The 23,680-nt window shown below is 40.7% G+C and overlaps 1 protein-coding gene across 2 annotated transcripts; it reads right to left on the bottom strand.

Annotated features, from left to right (window-relative positions):
• Window positions 1–4,915: 4,915 nt before the first annotated feature.
• Window positions 4,916–23,127, bottom strand: SMARCE1 (SWI/SNF related, matrix associated, actin dependent regulator of chromatin, subfamily e, member 1). Of its 2 annotated transcripts, none has more exons than XM_036407734.2 (11): window positions 22,965–23,127; window positions 20,942–20,993; window positions 20,719–20,762; window positions 17,612–17,779; window positions 13,020–13,100; window positions 12,032–12,163; window positions 11,589–11,760; window positions 9,509–9,681; window positions 8,196–8,297; window positions 7,349–7,559; window positions 4,916–5,191 (listed from the first exon to the last, which is right to left on the bottom strand). In XM_036407734.2, the coding sequence occupies exons 2-11, from the start codon at window positions 20,946–20,948 to the stop codon at window positions 4,983–4,985; spliced, it is 1,299 nt and encodes a 432-aa protein (XP_036263627.1). In that variant the 5' UTR covers window positions 20,949–20,993; window positions 22,965–23,127; the 3' UTR covers window positions 4,916–4,982. The 2 variants fall into 2 exon arrangements, with proteins under 2 accessions (XP_036263627.1, XP_036263628.1); XM_036407735.2 differs by having other exon boundaries at window positions 17,675–17,779; window positions 22,965–23,125.
• Window positions 23,128–23,680: the final 553 nt, after the last annotated feature.

The following is a 23,680-nucleotide window of genomic DNA, read 5'->3' as shown; positions in this document are numbered from 1 at the left end:
ACCTAATATTAAGACATTAAGTTTTAGCCAAGATCGGTTTGGCTCAATGGATAGAGCGTCGGCTTGGGGACTGAGGGGCCCCGGGTTCGATTCCGGTCAAGGGCATGTGCCTTGGTTGCAGGCATATCCCCAGTAGGGGGTGTGCAAGAGGCAGCTGATCGATGACTCTCTCTCATCGATGTTTCTAACTCTCTATCTCTCTCCCTTCCTCTCTGTACAAAAATCAATAAAATATATATTTTTTAAAAAAGACATTAAGTTTTATAATTGCTAACACATTGAGCATCGCTTTCTACGAAAAGCTTGAGTTTTCTTTAAACATCATGACCATCAGCCAAATCACGATTTCTTCTAAGAAGGCTCCAAGTTGACGGGAGCTTATTACACCGTGGGCTTTTCATTGGTAAATAACTTAAGCCCTTTCATGTGCAAATCACTGAGAGGGCCATTGTTTCTGCCAGGTTTGCCCCGAGGTGAAAACCGCTCCTGAAACCAGGTGGGGAGCGTGTGTGGCAGTGCTTGGGGGGGGAAGGGAGCTATTTATGAAATGAGGATTTAACCAAGTATAATCCCAGCGTCACCGCCTGTTCACATGAGAAACCAAAGCTCATTTAACTGCAGGCAACAGGAGTTTCACGCTGACAGCACCAACTGTCTAAAATCCCAAGCTAGGGCCTCAACGGGAAGGACCCAAACGAACCATTGGGAGGGCATCCATGAAACGTCAGATTCTCTTTTCAAATACAGTGAAGCAAGCATCATGTCTTTTTCATAGGACTTTCCCAATATCCTGTGAAATGAGAGAGCTCCTAGCAGCCATTCCCCGAAGCTCTGCTTGGCAGGGTACATCATTTTTGGGGTTGCAGGAGAGCCGCTTAGACACGCTTGTTGAGATGGTGAAAATATGAAATTGGAACTCCTGTAAGAAAACTGGGGGACTGTGGGGGTTCCCCTCTCTCCTATTTGTTAAAAATTAATATAACCCTGGCAAGGGTGGCTCAGTTGGTTGGGCGAATAGGTGGTGAGTTTGATTTCTGCTCAGGGTGCATGTCCAGGTTTTGGTTTGATCCCCATCAGGGTGTATGCTGGAGGCAACTGATCTCTCTCTCTCTCTCTCTCTCTCTCTCTCTCTCTCTCTCTCTCTCTCTCTCTCTCTCTCCCTCTCTCTCCCTCCCTCCTTTCCTCTCTCCCTCCTTCCCACCTTCCTCTCTCTAAATATATATATATTTATATATTATAAAAAAGGTTTTATCTTTAAAAAATTAATATAAATTGAAGCCCTCAAATGTTATGTGTTCATATTAAAAATAAATGCACTAGCCCTCACTGCTTTGGCTCAGTGGATAGAGCGTCGGCCTGTGGACTAAAGGATCTCAGGTTTGATTCTAGTCAAGGGCATGTTCCTTGGTTGCGGGCATATCCCCAGTAGGGGCTGTGCAGGATGCAGCTGATGGATGTTTCTCTCTCATCGATGTTTCTAACTCTTTATCCCTCTTCCTTCCTCTCTGTAAAAAAATCAATAAAACATTTTAAAAAATAAATGCACTAAAAATCATGGCTATTGGAAGCAGTCAGGGACTGAGACAGAAAGTAGTTCAATCCATTTTATAGTTGAAACAGGCTCAGAGTTTAAGTGACTTGCCCAGTGCCTACGGGGAAAGGGGAAAACTGAAGATCTTGATTATATCCACATGCTCAAAGAAACTAGGAGACAACTAAAACACAGGTGGTGTCTACGTACATTGCTCTGACAAGAGGGAATTTTAATCACCACCTTCCACTGCCTGTTATGAGCTGTCAGATCCCGTCTGATTTAAATTTGTCCTTCAGCCACTGCCACAGCATTGTTGAAGGCAGATATGCTTGTTTTGAGTGCCAACTCCAGCTTAGCAAAGGAGCCAGTTTCACCCACTGAGACTTCAATGCCATAGATAACCTGACATTTTGCTCTGGCACTGTTTTCCATCTATATTATTTTAATACTAGGGGCCCAGTGCACTAATTCGTGCATCTTGAAAGGAACTGTGGGTCGTGAGGCTGGGGTAGGCACAGAGGCTGGTCTCAGCCCATTCTCTGTGCCCCAGCCAAGCCCTTCCCCCTGCAGCCCTGGTCCCCTGTCTGCCAGCAGCCCTGCTCCCACCGCTGCCGCCGCCCCTGCACACTGATGGTGCTGGCCCTGCTCACACCCGCTGATGGTGTGGAGCCATTGAGGATGGTGCCAGCAGTGGATGTGAGTGGTGGTTGTTGCCCCAATCGCTACTCAAGAGGGGAGGTGGAGATGCCCTCAGGGGTGATTGGGGCCAGCAGCTACCGCTGGGACTGGTGCTGGGTGCCTGTGCAAGTGTGAGCGCTGGGCAGGACTGTGGCGTGTAGGAGCAAAGAATTTCCAGTAACCACCAGAGGTTTTCCCCAATGACAGCAACCGGCTCCCCATCTTGGTCTGGCACCCCTGCTTACCTGCTCCACCATCCCACTATCGCTAACACTAGTCATCTTCCATGCTCTGGCCCTGGTCATCAGAGGACATCATAGCGGCCAGTTGTTTGTTTTGCCATTTGGTCCACTTGCATTTTAGGGTTTTATAAATATAGAGGCCCAGTGCACAAAATTCATGCATTTGGAGGGGCCTCTCAGTCCAGCTTGTGCCCTCTTGCAGTCCAGGAGCACTTGGGGGATTGTCTGACTAATGGCTTAGGCCTGCTCCCTGCTATGGAAGTGGGAGATGCTCCTGCCATCACTAATGCACCTGCCAGCTATAATTCTGGCTTCTGGCTGAGCAGTGCTCCCCTGTGGGAGTGCACTGACCACCAGGAGGGAGCTCCTGCATTGAGCATCTGCCCCCTGGTGGTCAGTACACATCACAGCTGTCAATTTACATATTAGCCTTTTATTATTAATATATAGGACATTTTTATTGATTCCAGAGGGGGAGGAATAGAGATAGAAACATCATTGATTGGCTGCCTCCTGCATGTTTCCTGTTGGGGATCAAGCCAGCAACTGGGAATTGAACTATGACCTCCTGCTTCATAGGTCGATGCTCGACCACTGAGCCATACCAGCTGGGCTCCATTCATATTATTTAACTTCTCTGCCTGGTTTGACTATTAGGGAGTGAATCAGAACACATTCAATTTGCAGGGAATGAGATGGCTTAAGTTCTTAGCCCCACAAAGCCCAATATATCAAAGAGATTATCCAATGCACTAGTTCTTGGATTCTAAAAGAAACGGGAGAAAGATCCCATGTGCCATTTAGAAAAACAGGTTGTTTCCACCCAACGTTGAGCTTCCTTTTCCTCCTCTTCCTCAGGAGGCTGAACGTCAAATGGAATCCTACATGGTCGGTAAATTCACTAAAAATGAAGTCTTGCCTCTATAGAGAAGTTCTATGTAAGCAGATTGCTTACATCGATTGAGCCACATTTTCCACAGAGAGAACTAAACTGTCATAAACTTTTTCATATTGCTCATATGTAAATGTAGATACAGACCAGCCTCCCTATGTACATGTTCAGTGTCTTGTACACATGAACTTGCTAGTGCAGCAGTGGGGTGAGAGAAGACTGTGAGAATGTGGTTTATAATGGCTGAGTGACCACTCCACATGGTCAATGTGTTCCAGTAACAAAATCATTTGCTTGCTTGGCATATAAACATTGAATGCATTAAAAACACCGAGACTGTTTTCTTTTTGCTTTTATTTATTACATTTGGACCTTTAAGAAACATATACCATCAGATATTCCACTATTTAGTAAAAATCTAGTCTAGTTTTTAGGAAGCATATGTGTCACAAACCATCTCGTTTCTACTCGCTAAAACTTAACTAAGTTTATCAAAAAGGTAGGCTCTGATCTACGGGATCCTGAGCCTTGAGGTTTTGAATGTTTTGATTATTGTAAAAACAATTTCAAGTGATTGAACTTAATTCCGAGCTGTTTTCTTCTAGAACGGGCCAATCATTTTGAAGTTATATACTCCCTTGCAAGAATATTCAATTCCTTAAGCTTTTGTGATCTACTGTCTTTGGAAAACTTGATAAAAAAGTAATTTTCCCCCCCTGTACAATAAGGATGAATTGACCAGAACGTACCCAATATTAATTATAACAAAAAGCAGGACAGTATACATGTGCCATGTTTGCTTTAATGACTATTTCATAAGCTGGTGACTACTCTATGGAGACTATTTCTTGATCAATACGATCCAAGCATAGTTGCAGGTACACTCAACACTTTAACACAACTCTTGGTTACCTGACATTGATTACAAATGAAAAGGGCAAGTGAACAAACATATACTCATACATGATTACGTTTTCAAGAAGCTACCTTTGTGGAAGTACACAGGAAAGGGAACTTTCAGGAAGCTGTTGATGGGACTGAGATTTAAAGCTATGGCTTTGGTAAGCACCCCAGTGAGCTGTAGGAAGGCATTTGTAAGAGTAGATTCTGCAGCATCAAAGGAAAATTTTCCAAAAATGGGTATTTTCTCAATAATTTAAATTCCGAGGCTTTCAGCAGTGAAGGATAGAAACAAGACCTAAGGAAGAGAACCATCATCACAACAACTTACAAAGGTGACTATGGCCCAAGCAGGTTTGGCTCAGTGGATTGAGCATCAGCCTGTGGACTGAAGTGTCCCGGGTTCGATTTTGGTCAAGGGCACATGCCCAGGTTGTGGGCTCAATCCCCAGTAAAGGGTGTGCAGGAGGCAGCCGATCAATGATTCTCTCTCATCGTTGATGTTTCTCTCTCTCTCCCCCTTTCCCTTCCTCTCTGAAATCAATACAAATATATTAAAAAAAAAGAAAGGTGACCATGCCATTTGGCTCATGATGTCATATGGTCCAAAAGCTTTGGGTGGCGTGATATGGACAAAGAAAACATTAGTACACAAACCACATAACACCATTAAAACTCAGAAACATTTTTTTTTTCATTTAAAAAAGGATTTAGAATACATAAAACAAGGCATCGTTTATTCCTTTTTCTCATCTTCCGGTATGGGATCTGTTGGAGGCTCCTCCACTGTGGCGCTGTTGCTCTCGGAGCCAGTGTTACTGTCACTGGTCCCTTCCTCGGCCATGCTGTCCACCCCCTCCTGTCCACTCTCCTTGTCCTCCGGAGTAGATGTGCCTTCTTCACCATTCTGCTGGCTTTCTGTGGTTTCTTCAAGGTGTGTCTCCTCTGTAAGCACACATTTGTCACTGTTAGTTCCGAGACAGAAACTTACTCTTCTAATCAGGCCGACAGCTGAGAGCTCCACGGTCCCAGCATGTAGCTATTAAGCACCTAAACGGAGCTAGAGTGACCAAGAAACTTCCAGCATGTTTGAGATAATTTGGGGTTTAAGAATCTACTTTTTCACTGTAAATTTATGAAATCTAAATACTTCTTGACTTGTATTTAAAAATGTAGCTTCAAATGTAGATGTGCTGTAAGTACAAAATACACATCAGATTCCAAAGACTTCATGAAAAAAGAATGTTCAATACTTTGAGGCGGCTCCGGGCAGCCAGGGGAGGAAGGCCCATGCTTGCACGAATCTCTGTGCGTCGGGCTTCTACTATAAAATAAGAGTGAATGTCAACTGTAATTGGGAAAAGGAGTGAATTACATGTTGAAATGATACTGTTTAGGATAAACTGGGTTCATTAAATGTACTGTATGTTTAAAATTTCCCTTGTGTTGCTCTACTTTGAAAAATGTCATTAGTAGAACATGTAGTCACACAAGTGACTTATGTGTATATCTACTGGACAATGCTGTCGTGGAGTGCTTTGTATTTAATAGTTAAGAAAGTGCGTGTGGAAATGATATAAGGTCAGTATTTTAGGTATCTCATTAAAAGTCACGTTGGGCTGTTTTCTGTCAGAAATTAAGAGCATGAGGTTTTTTGCTCTAATAGGTTCTGTTTTCTTCTGTTGTTTTCCTGTTGGCTAGAAGGACAAAAATCTGAGTGAAGACCTACAGGCATGTTCTATTCATAGATGACAAAACAAAGGCAAAGGACAGAGTGTTCCATTTAGTTGCAAAATGAGCAAAGAACCATACACACTCTAGCTCTCAAACTCTTGCATTAACCACAAAAATCTGCCCATGTTCAAATTTTGTTAAGATAAAAAACATGTTCACACAAAACAGAAAAAGGCTCAAATAATGAAACTTAAAATCTATCTGAAGTGTTAATCTGCTGAATTATATTTTGTAGAAATACCTGGTGGCGTTTACATTCCATTAAATGTTTTCCAGATGTCAAACAGGAAGTTATCAGACCATCAACTGAGTACTAAGCATGATTACTACCCTTCCCCCTTCTTATGATGGTCCAGGAGACCTTTGGCTGTGTTTCCCATAATACCTTTGCTTAGTCCTGTTTACATAGTACATTGGTTAGGGACAAAACTGTGCCAAAGGGTAGGGTAATCTCAAAATTTCAAATAACCAATTTAATCAGTATTTATGTAAGTTTTGCATGGTATTTTTCTTTCTTTCTTTTTTTTTTTTTTTTTTTTTTTGCCTTGAGGAATGCTTTCAGTCAGAAATTCTGAGTACACCTGGAAGTTGGGATTTTCCAGGGTGGGGTCAACAAACTTTTCTGTAGAGGCTACGCAGGAAATATTTTAGGTTACGTGGGCTAGGTAGTCTTTGTTGCAACCACTCAACTGTATGTTGTGGCCCAAAGCAGTCACAGACAGCATGTAAACAAATGGGTGAACTGTGTTCCCACAAAACTTGGTTTAAAGCAGGTGGCAGGCAGGATTTGGCCCTGTCCTAGGGCACCAAAATGATCTGTTTTAACAGCAACAACCACATCTTATTTAAATAATTTTAGCAACAAACGTTAAAACACTGAGTGCCAAAACCATGTCAAACCCAATACTGAATGATTTTAAGTACATTTTTGAGTTTACCCACTGAGGCAGGTGCTAGAATACTTACAAAGGAACGGAGATTAAGTAACTATCCAAGGGCACAGTGCTAGTTCACAGTGGTGAAGCAGTGTTAGACCCTGATCTGACTCCAGGGCCAGTCTCCTTAACCATCACACTGTTACACTTGATATTCTCAAGGTAGAAAATGATTTGACTCAATCTGGGGAAATAACTAAGACCTCAAAGAGCAAGACTGAAGATAACATACCACTGCTGTTCCGCACTGATACAAACATGTTACATGAACCTACTTTTAGAAATTAAGATTTGAAAGAAATGGATAGGTCATATAAAGAGTAACCGAAGAGGTAGCAGGGACAGCATGACCTCTGAAAGGTATCAAGAAAGAGAAATAAAAACGAAAGAGCTGTAAAACCCAACATTTCCACCGTGTCCACTGGGAGGTTACCTGTCTCCATCGGAATGTTCTCAGCTTCTTTCTTCTCTTCAGTCTTATCTGCTGCTTGTTCTTCCTCAGGAACAATGCTGCTCTGACTGCGTTCGGCTTGCTCTGCTGCCTCCTTCTCCCTTTCCTCCTGCCTTTTGCGAGCCTGTTCCTCTGCCTGTGCAATTTCAGCTGCAATTTTTTCCATATCCACTTCGATTTTTAAACCACACAACTAGTAGTCAGAAAAAGACCAACACAAAAAAACCTTTTAGTAATGTTCTTTTCTTACAATCTCTCAAAGAGAAAAAAATTACTTCAAAAATGGGATTTATTGGCTATAAACTATATGTATATGGGAGAGAAAAAGCATGGCTCCAGGTCTTCCCCGAGAGTCTGTGTCTATAGGAAAAGAAAGTTGCAGAGCCATGTGCCATCAAAGATTACGAATAGTTGGCGAGGCAATGCTGAAAGTACTGGATTACATATCAAGTTTCCATTTTATATTTTAGGCTACCAAACACTAGATTTACCTGTTTTAATACAAAGTGCAAACTGTGAGCTACATCTAACGACAACATTTGACAAATTTCAATGAAATGAAAATAATTCACGCTTGCGTGAGAGTTTAAATTAGAACATCAGAGGATTCTAGACTCGATAGGCCTAGTATGCATACTAAATATTTCAAACCTATCACAATTTTGCCAAAAAAAAAAATGGGAATAATTTTATAAAGCAAAGATCTACTGGTTATAGTGAAATTACCCGTTTCAAAGTGAAAAATATTCAACAAAAGCACTATTTTGGAAAAAAGAATGAGAAATATAAATAACAGACACATGATATAGTTAACATATTAAGTTGTTACCCTCTTAAGTTCATTGTTGAATGAATCTGTGCTTTCCAGGAATTTCCTCTTCTTTTCCTGGTGTCGTTCCTCTATTTGAAGAAGTTCAGCTTCTAGTTTTCGCTGTAAGACATATGATCACGCTTTATAATTATTTTATAATTACTGCATTACTTTAAAGCAAATGTCAAATAGAAAACATGTCTCATTTTTTAATAGTCCACACTTATAACAAATGTCCTGAATTCTTAAAAAAAAAAATAAAAAAATACACACACACACACACACACACACACACACACACCCGTATTTTTCGGACCATAAGACGCTCTGGACCATAGGACGCACCAGTTTTTAGAGAAGGGAAACGAAGAAAAAAAAGATTCTGAAACAAATAGTGTCCTAAAATATTTTATGTGCATTAAAACCCAACATCACAGTCATAAACACATGTAATCAACCCTGTAAAGTAAACAGCAGCATTTAGAACCATTTTAGAGCCGGGCAAGCACACAGAGACTACACAGAGCCGGGCAAGTAAAAAAACTTTTTTTTTAAAGTATATGTGTAGGCTATATTTGGACCATAAGACGCAGGGACTTTCCCCCCCCACTTCTGGGGGAAAAAAAGTGTGTCTTATGGTCTGAAAAATACGGGGTGTGTGTGTGTGTGTGTGTGTGTGTGTGTATATATATATATATATATATATATATATATATATATATATTACTGATTTCAGAGAGAAAAAGACAGGGAGGTAAGAGATAGAAGCATCAATGATGTGAATCACTGATTGGCTGCCTCCTGCACACCTCCTCTGGGGGTTGTGCCTGCAACCTGGGCATGTGCCTTGGCCAGAATCGTACTTGGGATCCTTCAGTCCACAGGTCGACGCTCTATCCATTGAGCCAAACTAGCTAGGGCCTGAATTCTTAATTTAAGTCACTTATTACACACTATGTCTAGCTAAGGTTTTAAAATAAAAGTAAAATGTAGCATAGAGAAATCACTCTGACTAATAAGTATGTGATGTTAAATACTGTTTCAGGCCTGAGCAATTTTAGAATATTGAGTAAGGCAGTAAAAGGTTGGTAGGATGTCTCAAAATTCTAAATGGACAAATTTTCCATTACAAGACTCTATGTTACAGTTTTAAGGATAAACATATGAAATCGGTGGGAGAGGTCCACTCCCTCAAGTCTCTTTCCTGAGTCAGGAACAGGTTAGATTGAACAGACATACTTGACAGGCGCACTGATGCATTATATAGAAGCAGGCCACCTGGGATCTGTGGCTAAGCCCGTTTTATTATAACAAATGTTTTGTGACTCTACCTGATGAACCATTAAGGACTGGACCTGTCGTTTGAGGACCTGCATTCTAGCTGTTGTGACAACCGACCGAACGTCTGGCACCACACTTTCACTGAGGATCTCACTGATGAGGCGGTGGTTTCTCTGGAAACGGGCGGTGGCTGTATGCTTCATTGAAAAGCCATCATCATAATCTGGAATAAAGGAGATGTTCTGGAAATTAGGTCACCAGTACCCATAAACAGGAGTGGAACAATGTACACACTTAATCCCCAAGGAGCATGGCTCTCACAAGTGGGTCTAAAGGACACCATGGGAACACTGGGGCAGCCATTTGATAAAAACCACACAGGACACGCTGTGTTCATTGGCAAAGGTATTGGTTTTTCTCACAGAATCTTTAGGAGATGATCTGTGTCGGAGACAGATTTGGCTGAAACACAAGTGAGATATAAGCACGTGTCTTTAGCCTGGAAATCAACGTGAAGGCTGCATGCGATAGCAAAACTAGAATTCTGCCAATGTCTCTCTCTCAGTAGTACCTGTCCTTTCTTTGGAGCAGCTTTAAGATCCTATCTTTTTTTTTAAAATATATTTTATTGATTTTGTACAGAGAGGAAGGGAGAGAGACAGAGAGTCAGAAACATCGATGAGAGAGAGCCATCAATCAGCTGCCTCCTGCACACCCCCCACTGGGGATATGCCCGCAACCAAGGCACATGCCCTTGACCGGAATCGAACCCGGGGCCCCTCAGTCCCCAAGCCGACGCTCTATCCACTGAGCCAAACCGGTCTCGGCTAAGATCCTATCTTAAACTTAAAAAACACAATGGGCAGAAGTTTGAGAAACAGAGAAAAGGAACCCTTTTTAAAGACTGTTCCTGAGTGATCCCTTCAACCTGTCTCAATATTCATGCTGTTACCTTTCACCTAGTGAAAACTATTTTCTATCTATGGCTTTTACATTGCTAGCCTTTCTTTCCTCTTCTACTGAGCCCCACCCTTCCAATTATTTGTAGACTGGATGTCCTCATACCTTTTTTAGTTTTGCATGCTTTTTTTTTTTTCATTAACCATTCACTCTGAGCAGTTAAGGTCCATGTATGCTAGTGTGTCTTTAGCACTCCTGATCTGATTCTGTTTAATACTTGATAGTTTCTATTCCATATGCTATTCGTTATACTAATATCCCTATTCTATATTTATGAGAGTATCTGCCAATATCCCAATCTATTCTTTTAAAATAGCATTTTTGTTTTTCTTTTAAGTATGTCAGTTTATTTGTCTTTAGGTGGTATTACTGTGTCCTCTCTCAATGGTGTATCTTCTTTAAAGTTCTTATAAGCATTGCTACCACTACTTTAAAATGGGGTCTTAAATTATCCTGATGTTTCCTGTTGCTTGTAGTTAGAACTTCCAACCTTTTCCATATCACGGCAGCACACAGAGATGTACAAGATGCCTGCTACGTGGACAAACATGCCCACAGCTAGAGGTGGCTAGCTCTGGGGCTCCTTGTTGCTACAGATTCTGCCTGGCTGCACATGGCCAGGGCGCAATCTGTAGACCTGCAAACTATTTATGAAATGGCAACGAGGAAGCTGATGTGTGTGTATTAAATTTGTGTACCCTTATGTGTGCTATCATGAGATACATTTATAAATTCTAGTTGGATTTCTCACTTAACTGGGAAAGAAATTTCTTAGTACTCCCCCCACCCCCCCCCTGTAACTTTCTCTCTCAGGAGTCCTTCATTCAGGGCTTAGGGAACCAATAAGAAAACGGGGTGACTAGGAGGCATTTATCTTTTTAAAGCAGTTGAGGCAAACTTCTGATTATGGCTCAAAAACCTTTCAGGCATTTTGAGTACAAAGATTTGGGTAACAGTTTTTGCTACTTTCTGCACTAAAAAGAATATTTCCTTTTCTTGTGGGAAATTCACATACAAATCTTACAAAAAATAGTTAATCAAAATAAGGAAATGGTACTTAAATTAGGCTTTGTTTTCCATTTAGGATAGGAAGTAAAAACTTAAGGGATCTGTCTTATTTTAATTCTCAGAGAAAGCATAACAAAGCCCCGCTCTGTCTTTGTCATTTACCGTCCGGATCTTCAGCTGGCTGGATGCTCATGTAAGGTTCTCCTTTCTCCATGCGAGACTGCCTCTGTCGACTCTCTTCCTCTAAAGCGGCTTCGGCACGACTTTTTGCATTTATGTAAGCAAGGTATGCGGGGGAATTGTGGTAGGCCTTCATAGATTCATTGTACTCTATCTGAAATGCAAACATTTTGCAGTTTTATCATGAACATTTATCAGGTTATAATGATACCTATATTATCTCGCAGGAATATCCAAAGACACCATTATTATCTCCTTTTTACAGACATGAAATCTGAAGCTTAGAGAAATTAGGTGACTTGATCAAGGCAGACCAAGACGCAGTGCAGCCTCAGCTGTCCTCGATCTTATGCTTCTTTTCTAAATCATAAGCAAATGTTCATGTCTTTCCCAGGGGGTCCATCCCACTGCAGCCCCCACGCTACCTTTTCTGCTTCGTATTCGTTTAAATATTCTTGTTTTTCTTCATCGGTGAGATCTCGCCACATGCCACCAATGATCTTGCCAATCTCCCACAACTTCAGGTCAGGGTTGGAAGCCTTCACTTGGTCCCAGACCTTAAAAAGGAAACAGATGAAATGTCAGTATTTGCCTAGAAATACAGAGCTTTAAAAATACTTTTTAATATGAACATTTAAAAACAGAGGAAAGAGAACAAGTCTCATTAGCCTGCTGTACAATGAACAGCTGGCCAATTCATTTCCTCTCCAGTCTGACAGACTGCTTTAAGGCAGAACTCAGACTTCAACAATCACTACAGATACCAAGAGAAGCTAACTCGGTAACAGAGTCTGTGTCTAAAAGTTGACAAAAATTCAGAAGTCGTTAATCTGCACAATACAATGCATCATCAAATACACATCTAATTACGACCAACAATAAAAATAAATTCTAAATAGTGATGGAAATAGCTAAATGCTCTTATCTTTAATAAAGGTATCACTGGCTGTACCTATTAAGAGTAATGTAGCTACATCACAAACAAAAAAAGAGGAAAAATTCAAGGTAGTGTAAAGAAAATAAAAATGATCATAGCTTACTACTTAGAGATAACTATATCTTTTGGCTTTTTCTTCCTTCAAACTAGCATGTAGTTGCTATTATTTTTATAAAAATAAGATACTTATACACACAGTAGTCTTATATCCCTTTTTTCATTCAAGATTTTTCTAATGTCATTAAATATTCCCCAAAAGACTACATAACGCTGGCTATTAAACAATGTCTTAAGGATTTTAACAGTGTATTCAATCATGTTCTTCTTGTTGAATTTTAGCCCTGGAATTTTAAAATCAGAAGTCATTTCTTTAACAACTGCAATTCTTTATCCTTTCCTGTGACTGTGCGCAGGAAAGCTGGCTGAGCCCATCCGAAATCTAATGAGAAGCAAAGACAACAGTGCCCAGCACCTACCTTCCTGCTGTACCTCATGTAGGGCATCAGCGGCTTATCTGGAGGCTTTGGGGGTTTTGGAATCGTAATGCCAGAGGATGCCTACAAAAGAGTTAAAAGCATTCATTATTCAATTGCAAGAAGCTCCCCAGTAAAATGAAAAGAGAGTGCCTTAAAAATTCTAATGCGCCTTTCTTCTACTCGTCCACGGATACAAGAGTCTTATATTTTCTCCACTGAAAATAGCTATCACTGCAAATTCAGAAATGTTCACATCAAAAGAAAATGACTTTACGCACATAATTTAAAAAATATTTTACATAGTTTATTGCCACTGCTTTGACAACCTGGCTGCAAAATAAATAAATTATTACAGAACAATCCATACATCAAAAATATATGGTCACGTAGCAAATGTCCCACATTCAGGACATTACCTGGCACCCTTTTATTTTGCTTAATTTGCCATTACACATACAGTCAACACTTGATTATCTGCACCAGAATCCGAATGCCTTCAGCACTTAGCCACACTCACACTGTCTACAGGGCACTTTATTATTTCAGAATGCACCCCTACATAAACAACAACTATTGTCTAAGTTCAAAAACAGGCAACAAAAACCCCATCTCCTTTATCACTACTAGACATTTTAAGGTTCTATATTTAGTGGTTTTCTATAAAGAGGATCAAGAAGTGTGAAACAAAGTCATGCCTTTTTTAATCCTTAGTGGAGGGGCAAACAAGCTTTACAGAGAAATGGCAGACATGGCCATTAAAGTATATCAAGAATCTCCATTTGATTAAAAAAAGAAAGAGAAAGAAGAAAGATCGGTTCTTTCTATGGGCTGATATCTATGCAAGAGATACCAGGTAACTTCTAGTGGGCACCCCACATAACTCCAATCCAAGGGTGCCATTTCTGAACTTAGTCTCTTCTTAATATATGTGTATGACTCTATTTGCTCAAGGACTCAGAATAAAACCATGGCTGAATGACTTTTATTTCCCCCCAATTTCTAGAAGACCCCCACTATTGATTCTTGCCAGGCAGGGGGTAAGAAGTGCTGACTTATTCTAATTACCAAGAGAGAGATTGGCATATCTTTGTAAGAAAACTAGTGACAGTCGGTTCCCTTGCTTTTCCATTGCTGGTGTGACAAAACCATAGGGAAAACTCTGTTCTGGGCTAGGGCCTCAATCACAACCTTATTTTTCATCCATGGGCTCAGAGATTAGCATGTTTGCACCCTGCTCCACTGCTTTCAGATGATGCTTCCTTTCACTATGAGGGTCTCCTTCACCCCTCTATGCTTTTCAGTAACTTTCTTCATACACAAAATGATTAGTAAGCATCTCACCTTTGAAACAGTATTTCTTCTCACTCTTCATATACATTCTTGCCACATCTAATGCTGGCGCCCAGGCACAGACCTTGCTTTTAGCAGCAGTGGGCAATGGAAGGAGGTGAGCCATTGGGGATGGAAACTGTCAACAGCGGTGGTATGAAGAGTAAGGGAAGACCTGTCTCAGGGTCTGTAGGAGTTCTTCCAAGAGGGAAGGAAGGAGGGAGGAATTCCTACAAAGCTAACCTTACTAGTATGTCATAAAATCAGAGCAAGACATATAGAAGTCTGAGTATTCATACATGAAGTTACTAGAAAGCATTACCAACTCAGTTAACACAAATCTTCAGAATTTCATGAAGTTACAAATAAAGTTGAAATTGTGCCAATAATTGAATTTGGTAGGTCACTGTTAACAATTTTTTTTAAAAAAGAGGTAAAAAATTCTAAAATGTCTATGCTTAAATATGTTGAATTAAAACACTTAAAGGATAAGTTATAGTAATATTTGCTCTTGGATGTTTTTCCAAGAACTGCATTTATGACATTAATGGGTTTGCCTATTTATCTTCCTTTCTCCCAAAGAAAGGTACCTGAATAACTCACACACAGAGTCCCTATTTTATTACATTGACCAATTTACATATGCAAACAAAATAAAAAACATTAACCAAGTTAAATAGTAGTTGATTTTGAGGCTACAGAAGATTTGTATCATTAAACACCTGTCATTTACCATCTCAGACGGACATCATTCTAGAATGTCTCAATGCCCAGTAGTTAGGCTTTTTTTTTAAGCTTTTTTTTCTTTCCTGTTACCATGAAATCCATTTCTAGCAGCAACTCTCCCTCTTTCCAGTTTTCTGCTTCTAACTGGCAATGCTTGGGGGAAAACAAATAGCTAAGCTTGTTAAAATGTGCTTACGTAAGAGTATGGTCCTGGGATAGCCTACAAAATAGTCCATTATTTCGTGAAATTTATTTGGCTACTCAAGAGTTTGTTGTTGTTTCTTCCCAATTCTCTGGTAGGATCTTATTAAGGGTTTTCTCCTGGGATAGAATTTCTACTGAAGTACAGAAATAAGTTGTTTCTTAACATTTTATCTCAACCTATTTTCCACACTGTACTTAAGAGAAATTAATCATCATCCGAATGAAGACCTGACTAGGAGTGATTTCCATCGCAGAGCTATCACACAAGCACTCCCAAAGGTTTCAACATGCTATACAGTTATTGTCTGAAAACTATTCAAGTATACAGGAGCCTACAGGGATGCACAGAATCATTCCTTCAAATCACAGACAGACAACCCCGAAATCCAGCCAAAGTAATACATAGTTGGGTCAACTTAAACAAAACACTTTAATAATGGTCAAAACCAGATTTACTGAGTCCTAACATGGCTTAAGTTAGATATATAAAAAAGGTGGTGAAAAACTTTAGACTTAACTAATATTCTTGAGGATGATTCAATGACCTAAGATAGAGGTCACTAAAAGTTGAAGGGGCTGGAATGAACACAGGCTAAAAACCTTCATATTTTCTAGGCCGTTCAGGTTAAGTCTAAACAACAGCTTAATTATAATTTAATTTGATATTGAGAGAATACTACAAAGAAAACAACTACAAAGGTTCCAAACACCAAATTTTCTACCCCCAACAACCTTTTTGTCCAAATCTACCCTGAAGCTAATGCCCACTCCAAATGTTGTGGTCCCAACACACCTAAGAAGGAATGGGGAGAAACAGAGAATTTAGCCAGCTTCCAAAACAGAGAGCACACTTGCCTTTCCCTAGCTAAGTCTCCATTAAATGATCTCATTTTATTAAGAGAATTCTCACAGATAGGTCCAAGTTAACAACAAAATGCTTACGCAGACCAAAATACAAATGAATCTAGTATTATAGTTAACGCTATTTCTATTCCATTAACATAGATAATCAAGAGCTGACTGTATAGAGCAATTAAAATGCAATCATTCTTGTTTACTTGCTCATGAGCAATTTTCTGCATTAACAGAATGGTCCAAAATTGATTCCGTTTCTTGTTTAAATTAAAAGGCTCTTTATCATTTGATAACCTTGCCACCCATTACATTTATGAAACAACACATTTAGGCCAAGAAAAAACATGTATCAATGCAAATAAAAATTGTATGCATTGTGAAATGCATACACGCACACACACACTCTGTCAGAATTCTTTTCAGATACCATGAAATATGCATGGCACATAAAACTTGATATGCTTATGAAGTACAAATTATGCAGAAACAATGAAAATTTTAGACAAACAAAACCTATCAAGCTGAGCAATATGCTTACCAAGATAGTCTGATAGTAACAAGCTTTTTGCTCTAGCTTGACTACAGGATGAGAGGGTTTTTTTGAATTCACATAATCGAATTATTTATGAATACAGCAAATGAAAATCAGGTAGAGAAGTTTACAGCCATTCTGAGTGGTATGAATTCTCACCAAATACCGTAATCCAGTATATGCAGATATTTGACTTTTGGATTCAATTTATTTACTTATTTTTGATAAATCCTTTTTACAGCTATTTTTTTCCTTTGGTACCTAAATTTCCTTGAATAGAGTTTAAGATGATTCTAAAACAAAAAGTACATCACCCAATGTTGATTATTTTAAATTTATAATTTACTTGTATATTTATTTTTGTCTTAGACTGATCAGTTTCAGAAATCATATCCCTTATCCTAAGGATTATAAGCACACTTCTAGTTGTCGTTATCTAGTCTAGTACTTCAAATTAATTCCTTTCAACTTTTATTCTGAAATTCTTTGATGTTGACACAAAAGTCTTTTTCTCTTTTTAACTGAAGACAAATGAATCTCAGAAGGTCAACTATTAAATCCAAAAGACAAATAATTATGTGTAGCAATTCAAACTAGTAGGCCAGCCAAAAAAAGCCAGGTCTGTAAGCCCAGCATTTGCTAAGAAACCTGAGTTCTTGAACCTAATGCTAGTTACCTTAAATGAAAGATAACGCTTCAGCTCAATTAGAGTATTTTAACCATAAAAACTTCTAGGTTTGTCTACATATAGTACAAACATTAAGTGCCCAAGATTTTATCTCTACCAACCACCAAAAAGAATGAAGTTTTTTCTTATACATATCCAGATCTCACTATATATATATTTTTTTCAGTGTAAGATCATACAACAAATGTTCAAAATAGTCGAAAAGCCAGGTTTAAAAAAAAATGTAATGGCTGTGCTGATGATTCGCAAGGACCTATCTCTGAAGGCATTTCTGGTCAATTCCAGTTGGTTGCCGGTTGCTGTAATAGTTGATTCTCCTACCGTGACCCGGCTGTTGGTGCCCGGGTTCCCTCCCAGCCTGTAGTTGTTGTAGGCGAGATGACTGTATGGATTGTATCCCACAAACCCTGGTGTGCTGGGCATTTGCTGATGGAAACAAATGAGACAAAAACACGAATGAGAAATGAGCTCAAACGAGGAAAACACAGAAATGAAAAATGATCTGCATATGACATGCAAAAGCAACCTGAATTTAAACAAGCAATGATGTGTTGTAGTTGTTTTTTCTTTCATTGAGAAACCAGTATGCAAGTGTGTGTGTGTGTTGTGTGTGTGTGTTTTCCTCTCTCTCTTTGCAGGGGTCAGTGGTGTTTGTGTGAATTTGAATGTGTGCTTGAATTTTTGGGATAAGCAATACAGTGAAGTGTCTCAAACATTCAGGATTACTTTATGGTCAATAGTATGATATAACAACTTAGCAATATATGTCTGAGAGGAAAGCTTGAAATGTGGTCAACTACAAGTGTGAGAACACTTTACATGCAAAACAAAACATGATTTATTTGACAGTTATGTGGATGCCGCCAATGTATTTGTCTACTAAAAACAAAAACAAGAAATGGACTGCTTTCCAAGACAGCTTTAAATAATTTTATATATGTGAGAAATGAGAACGGACTCAAATCAGGAAGTCAGACGTTGTCAATAGAAAAGAACATATGTGAGATTCAATGGATGTCACATACATGATTTCAAAACAAAGACTTGTAAGAAATGCATGGATTTCTTTCTGGGGGTACTGTCTGTCTGATCTTTTTAACCCAGCCATTCTTTCATAGGCTTTCTTTTCCATCTCTTCTTTGATCCATCTTCCGTAAGTCAGTCATGAATAATTTCTGCATTTAGTTAATGTGAACTATTTTTCTAGTTGACAGACTTGAAACTCTCTCTTTTTAAAAATAAATCTAGTTTCCTGATAGCTTTAGTCCTTTTATATGTTATGTGATTACAAATGGGCTCTTATATAGCAGTCCCCTTGTGGTTAATATAATGACATCCAATGTTAATGAGAATAAAGATATAATACATAAAAAGAATATAGCAAAGAGACTAAAAGTAGGGTATTTTTCCCTGATGAAATTCAATAAAAACAAGTGACAGTAATTTCATTTTAACATGCAATCAACAGTCTTGAATTGTATGATGTAAAATACACTTTACACATTCCAATTAAACTGTAACTGTTATAAAATAAACACAATTTTTTAAAACATGCCGCTGCACATATCCTTAGTCTCTGAAAGATATTCAAACATTTGATCTTCTTTAGAAGCGAACTGATCAATTTGTAATCTATGTAGTTATAGAGACGCAAATTAAGCTTATTAAAGTAGGCAAAACAGATGAAATATCAAAGGCACAAAAGAAGTGTATATTACTTAGAGTGGTACATCTAGGTGGTGGAGGTGGTAGAGGAGGTGATGATGATTGTGATGGTGGTGGTTAAAATAATGGGAGGGGGGGGGGAAAAGGAAGGAGGATAACTCATTTAATTTCCACTCTGTTGGATGTCCTAATCCCTAGTCTTCTGTATTTATATGTCAATGTGAAGCTATAATGGTATATAAATATGACTAAAGAAAGGCAAAAATTAAAAAAAAAATCCCTTTCTATATTTGAGAAGGCATAAGTGAACACTTGGTTTTGGACTATTTTTATTATCTCAAAAAATCAAGTATGTGTTCCAGGCACTATACACTGTCTGAGGCAGTATTTATATAAAAATGACAGCTTCAAAAGTTGCATAAAAAATGAGACACTTCAAAATTGAGGCAGTAATTTAAGAAAATTAAGCAGGGGAGCTTAAAAAAAAATTGAACCTAAAACATGACAATTATACCATTTCCAAAATGAATTACATGGTTAGTTGTTTGAGGTCAGGAATGTCAATTGTTCAGCTCCACCTGGATAGCCACTAGCAGAGTGCCAAGGAGATGGTCGAAAGATATGTTCTTTAATTTAAGAAAGCAAACACAGGACTTTAAGATTTACTGGAAGTAACTTGAGACGATATGTTACTATAAATTGAACTGATTACATGTGATATAGCATCTCTTTTTAAAAACATCTTACTGAAGAAAACCAAATTGCTAATAAATGTAACTAAAACACTTATCTAAGGGATTAGTAATTAAGAATGGTTATCTAGTGGAGAAAACAAAGTTATACAAAGAGGACCTAATTAGTAAACTAGCTTGAAATTTAGGTGGTAGGGGGTTTGGAAGAAGGGCTAACAGCTGTTAAAGAATTGCTTTTGTAGGGTATGGCCAAGGTTAATAGTGTTTTGTTTTGCTTTTTTTAAAATAACAAACAACAAGGAATCTATTTCAGCAAGGTCTGAAGAGTTACTGTTAACTCTGTTGTATGGATTGGACAATTATTTGACATGCTGACCAAGCTGGATCAGAACTTGCTGGGTGAAAAAACCAGTTCACAACTATTATTTGGATACTTTGAAACACATCAAATTCCAAACCAATGATATATGGAACGGAATAAAATTCAACAGCAGGATCTGACCCACAGGTAATAAAATCCTTACTTGAACAGCTTGAAAATAAAGATTTACAATGAATGTTTTTTAGAGAACTGGAAACTTTATTGTTTGACTTAATATGAAAATTATATATAGACAAGGAGAGAAAACAATGTAACCAATTTAAGGTTAGGTTTGAAAGTAACAATGCCAGAATGAGCATTCATTCACTCAGTATCAACTTTAAAGACTTTTAATAAGAGATTAACAAGAAAGAAGTGTTAAATTTGTCAGTTATTTCCCATTTAAAAAAAAAAAAGGAAAAAAAGCATAGGAGGTTGGCTTTTCAGCAGTATGTCTCTTTAAATGTTGGGGCTGGTTCAAAGTAAGGTGCAAAGAGGTATTTTATTTAGTAGAAAGTGCTGGGTTTTTTTAGCTGAATTTTTCATCCTATTGCTGTGATGATTGAGTGACCCTTCCTGGCAGACATCTGGGTTTTTGTATCAAGGCCAGACTTGGCTATTACATTAACAAGAAAATTAAAACTTACTGTTGCAGGAGCTGGGGTGGGAGGTGGGGCATAAGATGGTCTTTCTGTTTGAAAGAAAATAAATAACTTCTTGTAAACAACTGAGATATAATACTATGCAACAAAACTACCAATGGTCCTGTTTGAAGAAAAAAAAAAATGAGAGTATTTTGGAATTCCCATTTGCAAGGGCATTAGTCTCTTATTTATATAGATTGAGAAATATAAAAAAAATGAAACTTACTTGACATTTTGGAAGATTAAGTTCTCAGTTCCTTAAGAATGAATCTGAGACACTAAAATAAAAAAAGAAAAAAAAAGAAAAAAAAAGAGAATCAAAACTCAGCAAGCATGAGAGAATGTTTTCCTAACTAGGGTAGTTGTAATTGGTATTTCTTAGTAAAATTACATTATCTCCTAGGAACCAAGCCTGTTGCATATTTAACGAGTTCTTTAGGTCACTGTGTTGATCAGAATCAAGATGACCAAAACAAAAGTCTTTCTTCTGCTACTGAGCCACCCCTTGCATGGGAAACATTTTGCTGATGCCATGTACACATTTAATCAGACCGATTAAAACATAATGACGATAGAATGTGATACATGATCAGGGCCCACACTAAGGGAGGCCTACAGATACTGACAGCTCCCAAACCAGCAGCTTCCTTTCCTGTTAGCCCAACAACTTCTCTTACGATGGAGCAGCATTTTATTCCTGGAGGCAGTACCAAAGGTAACTAACTGGCAGGCTAATGAACTTTATATTCCCTCTTAGTGGTAAACAGCTTTATAACTGTTGGGAATAAATTTTGAAAGAATCCATCAGGATAAAAAACACACACAAAAACCGCCCCCCAAACTCACAGCCTGTTGCAAAATTATCTCCTTAGTGGAGCTTTCTTGATAAACGACCTGGGCAGATTTGCTTCTTTATCTACCCACTTTAAATATATCTAGGATACTGTATATTGTATCGTTTACCGGTTCATGTGGCTAGATTGTGCGCAGCTTGGAACCAGGGACCATCTAATTCATTATTACAGTCCCAGTACCTCGCTCAACGCTGAATAAATCCTGCCCTCGTATTACCAGCTCATGCCATGACCATGCACACGAGCTTGCTCCTGACATCAATAGACATCACACGGTGCAAACAAAGCGATGTTCATTGTCAGAAAAAAGGCAGGTAACTTCTATGACTCCTGGAGTACTTCCATCCAACGCTCTGTGCAACAAACATGTATCTATTTTGGCTCCTATTTTGCCTTTTAGGGGAATCCCCTGGAGCCCGAGGAATAAGACCCGGTGGGGAAGGAAACAATGTAGCTTATTTTCTCAATGACCTAAGCTGGGTCTCTCTTTCCTTGAGGAACAGGCGGAAACCACTGCCTCTGTGTCTATTTCCTTCCTGCTCACGTTCAGGAAGCTGTCAACCTTCTGTGGGGAGCCCTGACGAACACTGCCACGAGCTCCCCGGGTGTACAGCGTTCACGGTTCATTCTTTTAAATGATTGAGCTCCTCGGGTACACCATACACCCTAAGTGCGGGCTGCCCACCATGGATCCATCCCCACCGCCGGACCTAAAATACTAGGATGGGTATTTGCTGAATACCGTCTGGGGGACAGGCTAGTTACCCACATCCTTTCGTTTTATAGTCACCAACTACCAACAAGACAGGGACTGTTATTCCCATGTTACAGACGGGATTAGTGGGTTTTAATAAAGGAACATGCCCTAAACACACACACAGCCAAGGAAATGCCAGGGATGGGTTCCCGACCCAGGCCGATCTGCTTCAGAGCTCTCGCTCTTCACTCGGAGCCACACCGAGAGCCTCAGGTCGATGCCTGAACTCCAGGGAAACCACCTTCCTAGGGGTCGTGGGTGGGGAGAGGGAGCGATGCCCACGGGCCCGGCTCAACCCCAGGGCTTGCTCTGCGGCTGCTCCCTGCAGGCTTGTGGTGGAGGATGCACGCCACCAGCCACCCCACGAACGCGGGGGTACACATGGCTGCTGGGACCCGTTTCGCGGGGCCACTGGCAGGGGCGAGCCGACCCGCCAAGGAGGGAACCCGAACGGGACGGCTCCCTGCCCACCCTCGCTCCTCTAGGCCTCAGGGAGGGCGCTCCCAGCCCCAGGCTCTGCCCCGCGGCCAGGCCTGAATTCACCCCAGCAACCCCCGGGTTCCCGCAGTCCGGCCGCGCGGGGACCCCCGGCTGGCCCCCCACTCCCGGCCCGCAGGAGCCCGGGCGGAAACACTCACCCGCGGGCAGAAGAGGCGCCCGCAGCTCCGGCCTCGCTTCCCTTTGTCCCGCGCAGGCCCCGCCCCCCGCGCGCGGAGCGAGCGTCCGCATCCGCACTTTCCACACACGCGTCCTAATTCCTCCCCGGGCGCCGCCGGCCGTCTTTGGGGAAAGAAACCTCCTCAGGAGGACGCCTGAGGCTTCCTGCGGTCACGGATTTTTTTTTCAGGTCCTCTTTGTCCCGCCGGACCCCCCGAGTGTGGTGCCTTTCCGGGCGGGCGCAGATTCGTCACGGCGGGAGGCGGAGGGGGACGCCCGCCCGGGAGGCCTGCGTGCGGCGGCGTGAAGGGGCGGGGCGGCGGCGTGAAGGGGCGGGGCGGCGGGACGTGCGAGGCGGTGCGGAGGGCGGGCGGCGGGAGCCGCGGCCTCGGCTCCACGCGCTGGGCCGGAAGACGGCGGGGGTCGCTGAGGCAGGCGGAGGCCCCTGAGGCCCCGGAACCACTGAGGCCGCGCGGGCCCGGCTCGAGTCACTGCACCTCCGCCAGCCCCCTCCCCCCCAGGTCATTTTCTAAGCGAGCGGAGCTGAGGGAAGCGCGGTGTCCGCCCCCACGGCGCCCCTCGGGCTTCCTGCCTTAACGACACGGGCTTTTCCCGTTTTCCCAAGGTCGAATTTGGTGCGATTGCCGCCGGTTTCCGAGCCGCGGCCCAGCGGTGTGTGAATCCCCTGGGTTGGGTG

This window comes from Pipistrellus kuhlii, unplaced genomic scaffold, assembly GCF_014108245.1.
Source record: "Pipistrellus kuhlii isolate mPipKuh1 unplaced genomic scaffold, mPipKuh1.p scaffold_m20_p_37, whole genome shotgun sequence".
Lineage (NCBI taxonomy): Eukaryota > Metazoa > Chordata > Mammalia > Chiroptera > Vespertilionidae > Pipistrellus > Pipistrellus kuhlii.
Note: the sequence above shows the minus strand (reverse complement) of the source record. Positions and strands in the feature narration are given on the sequence as shown.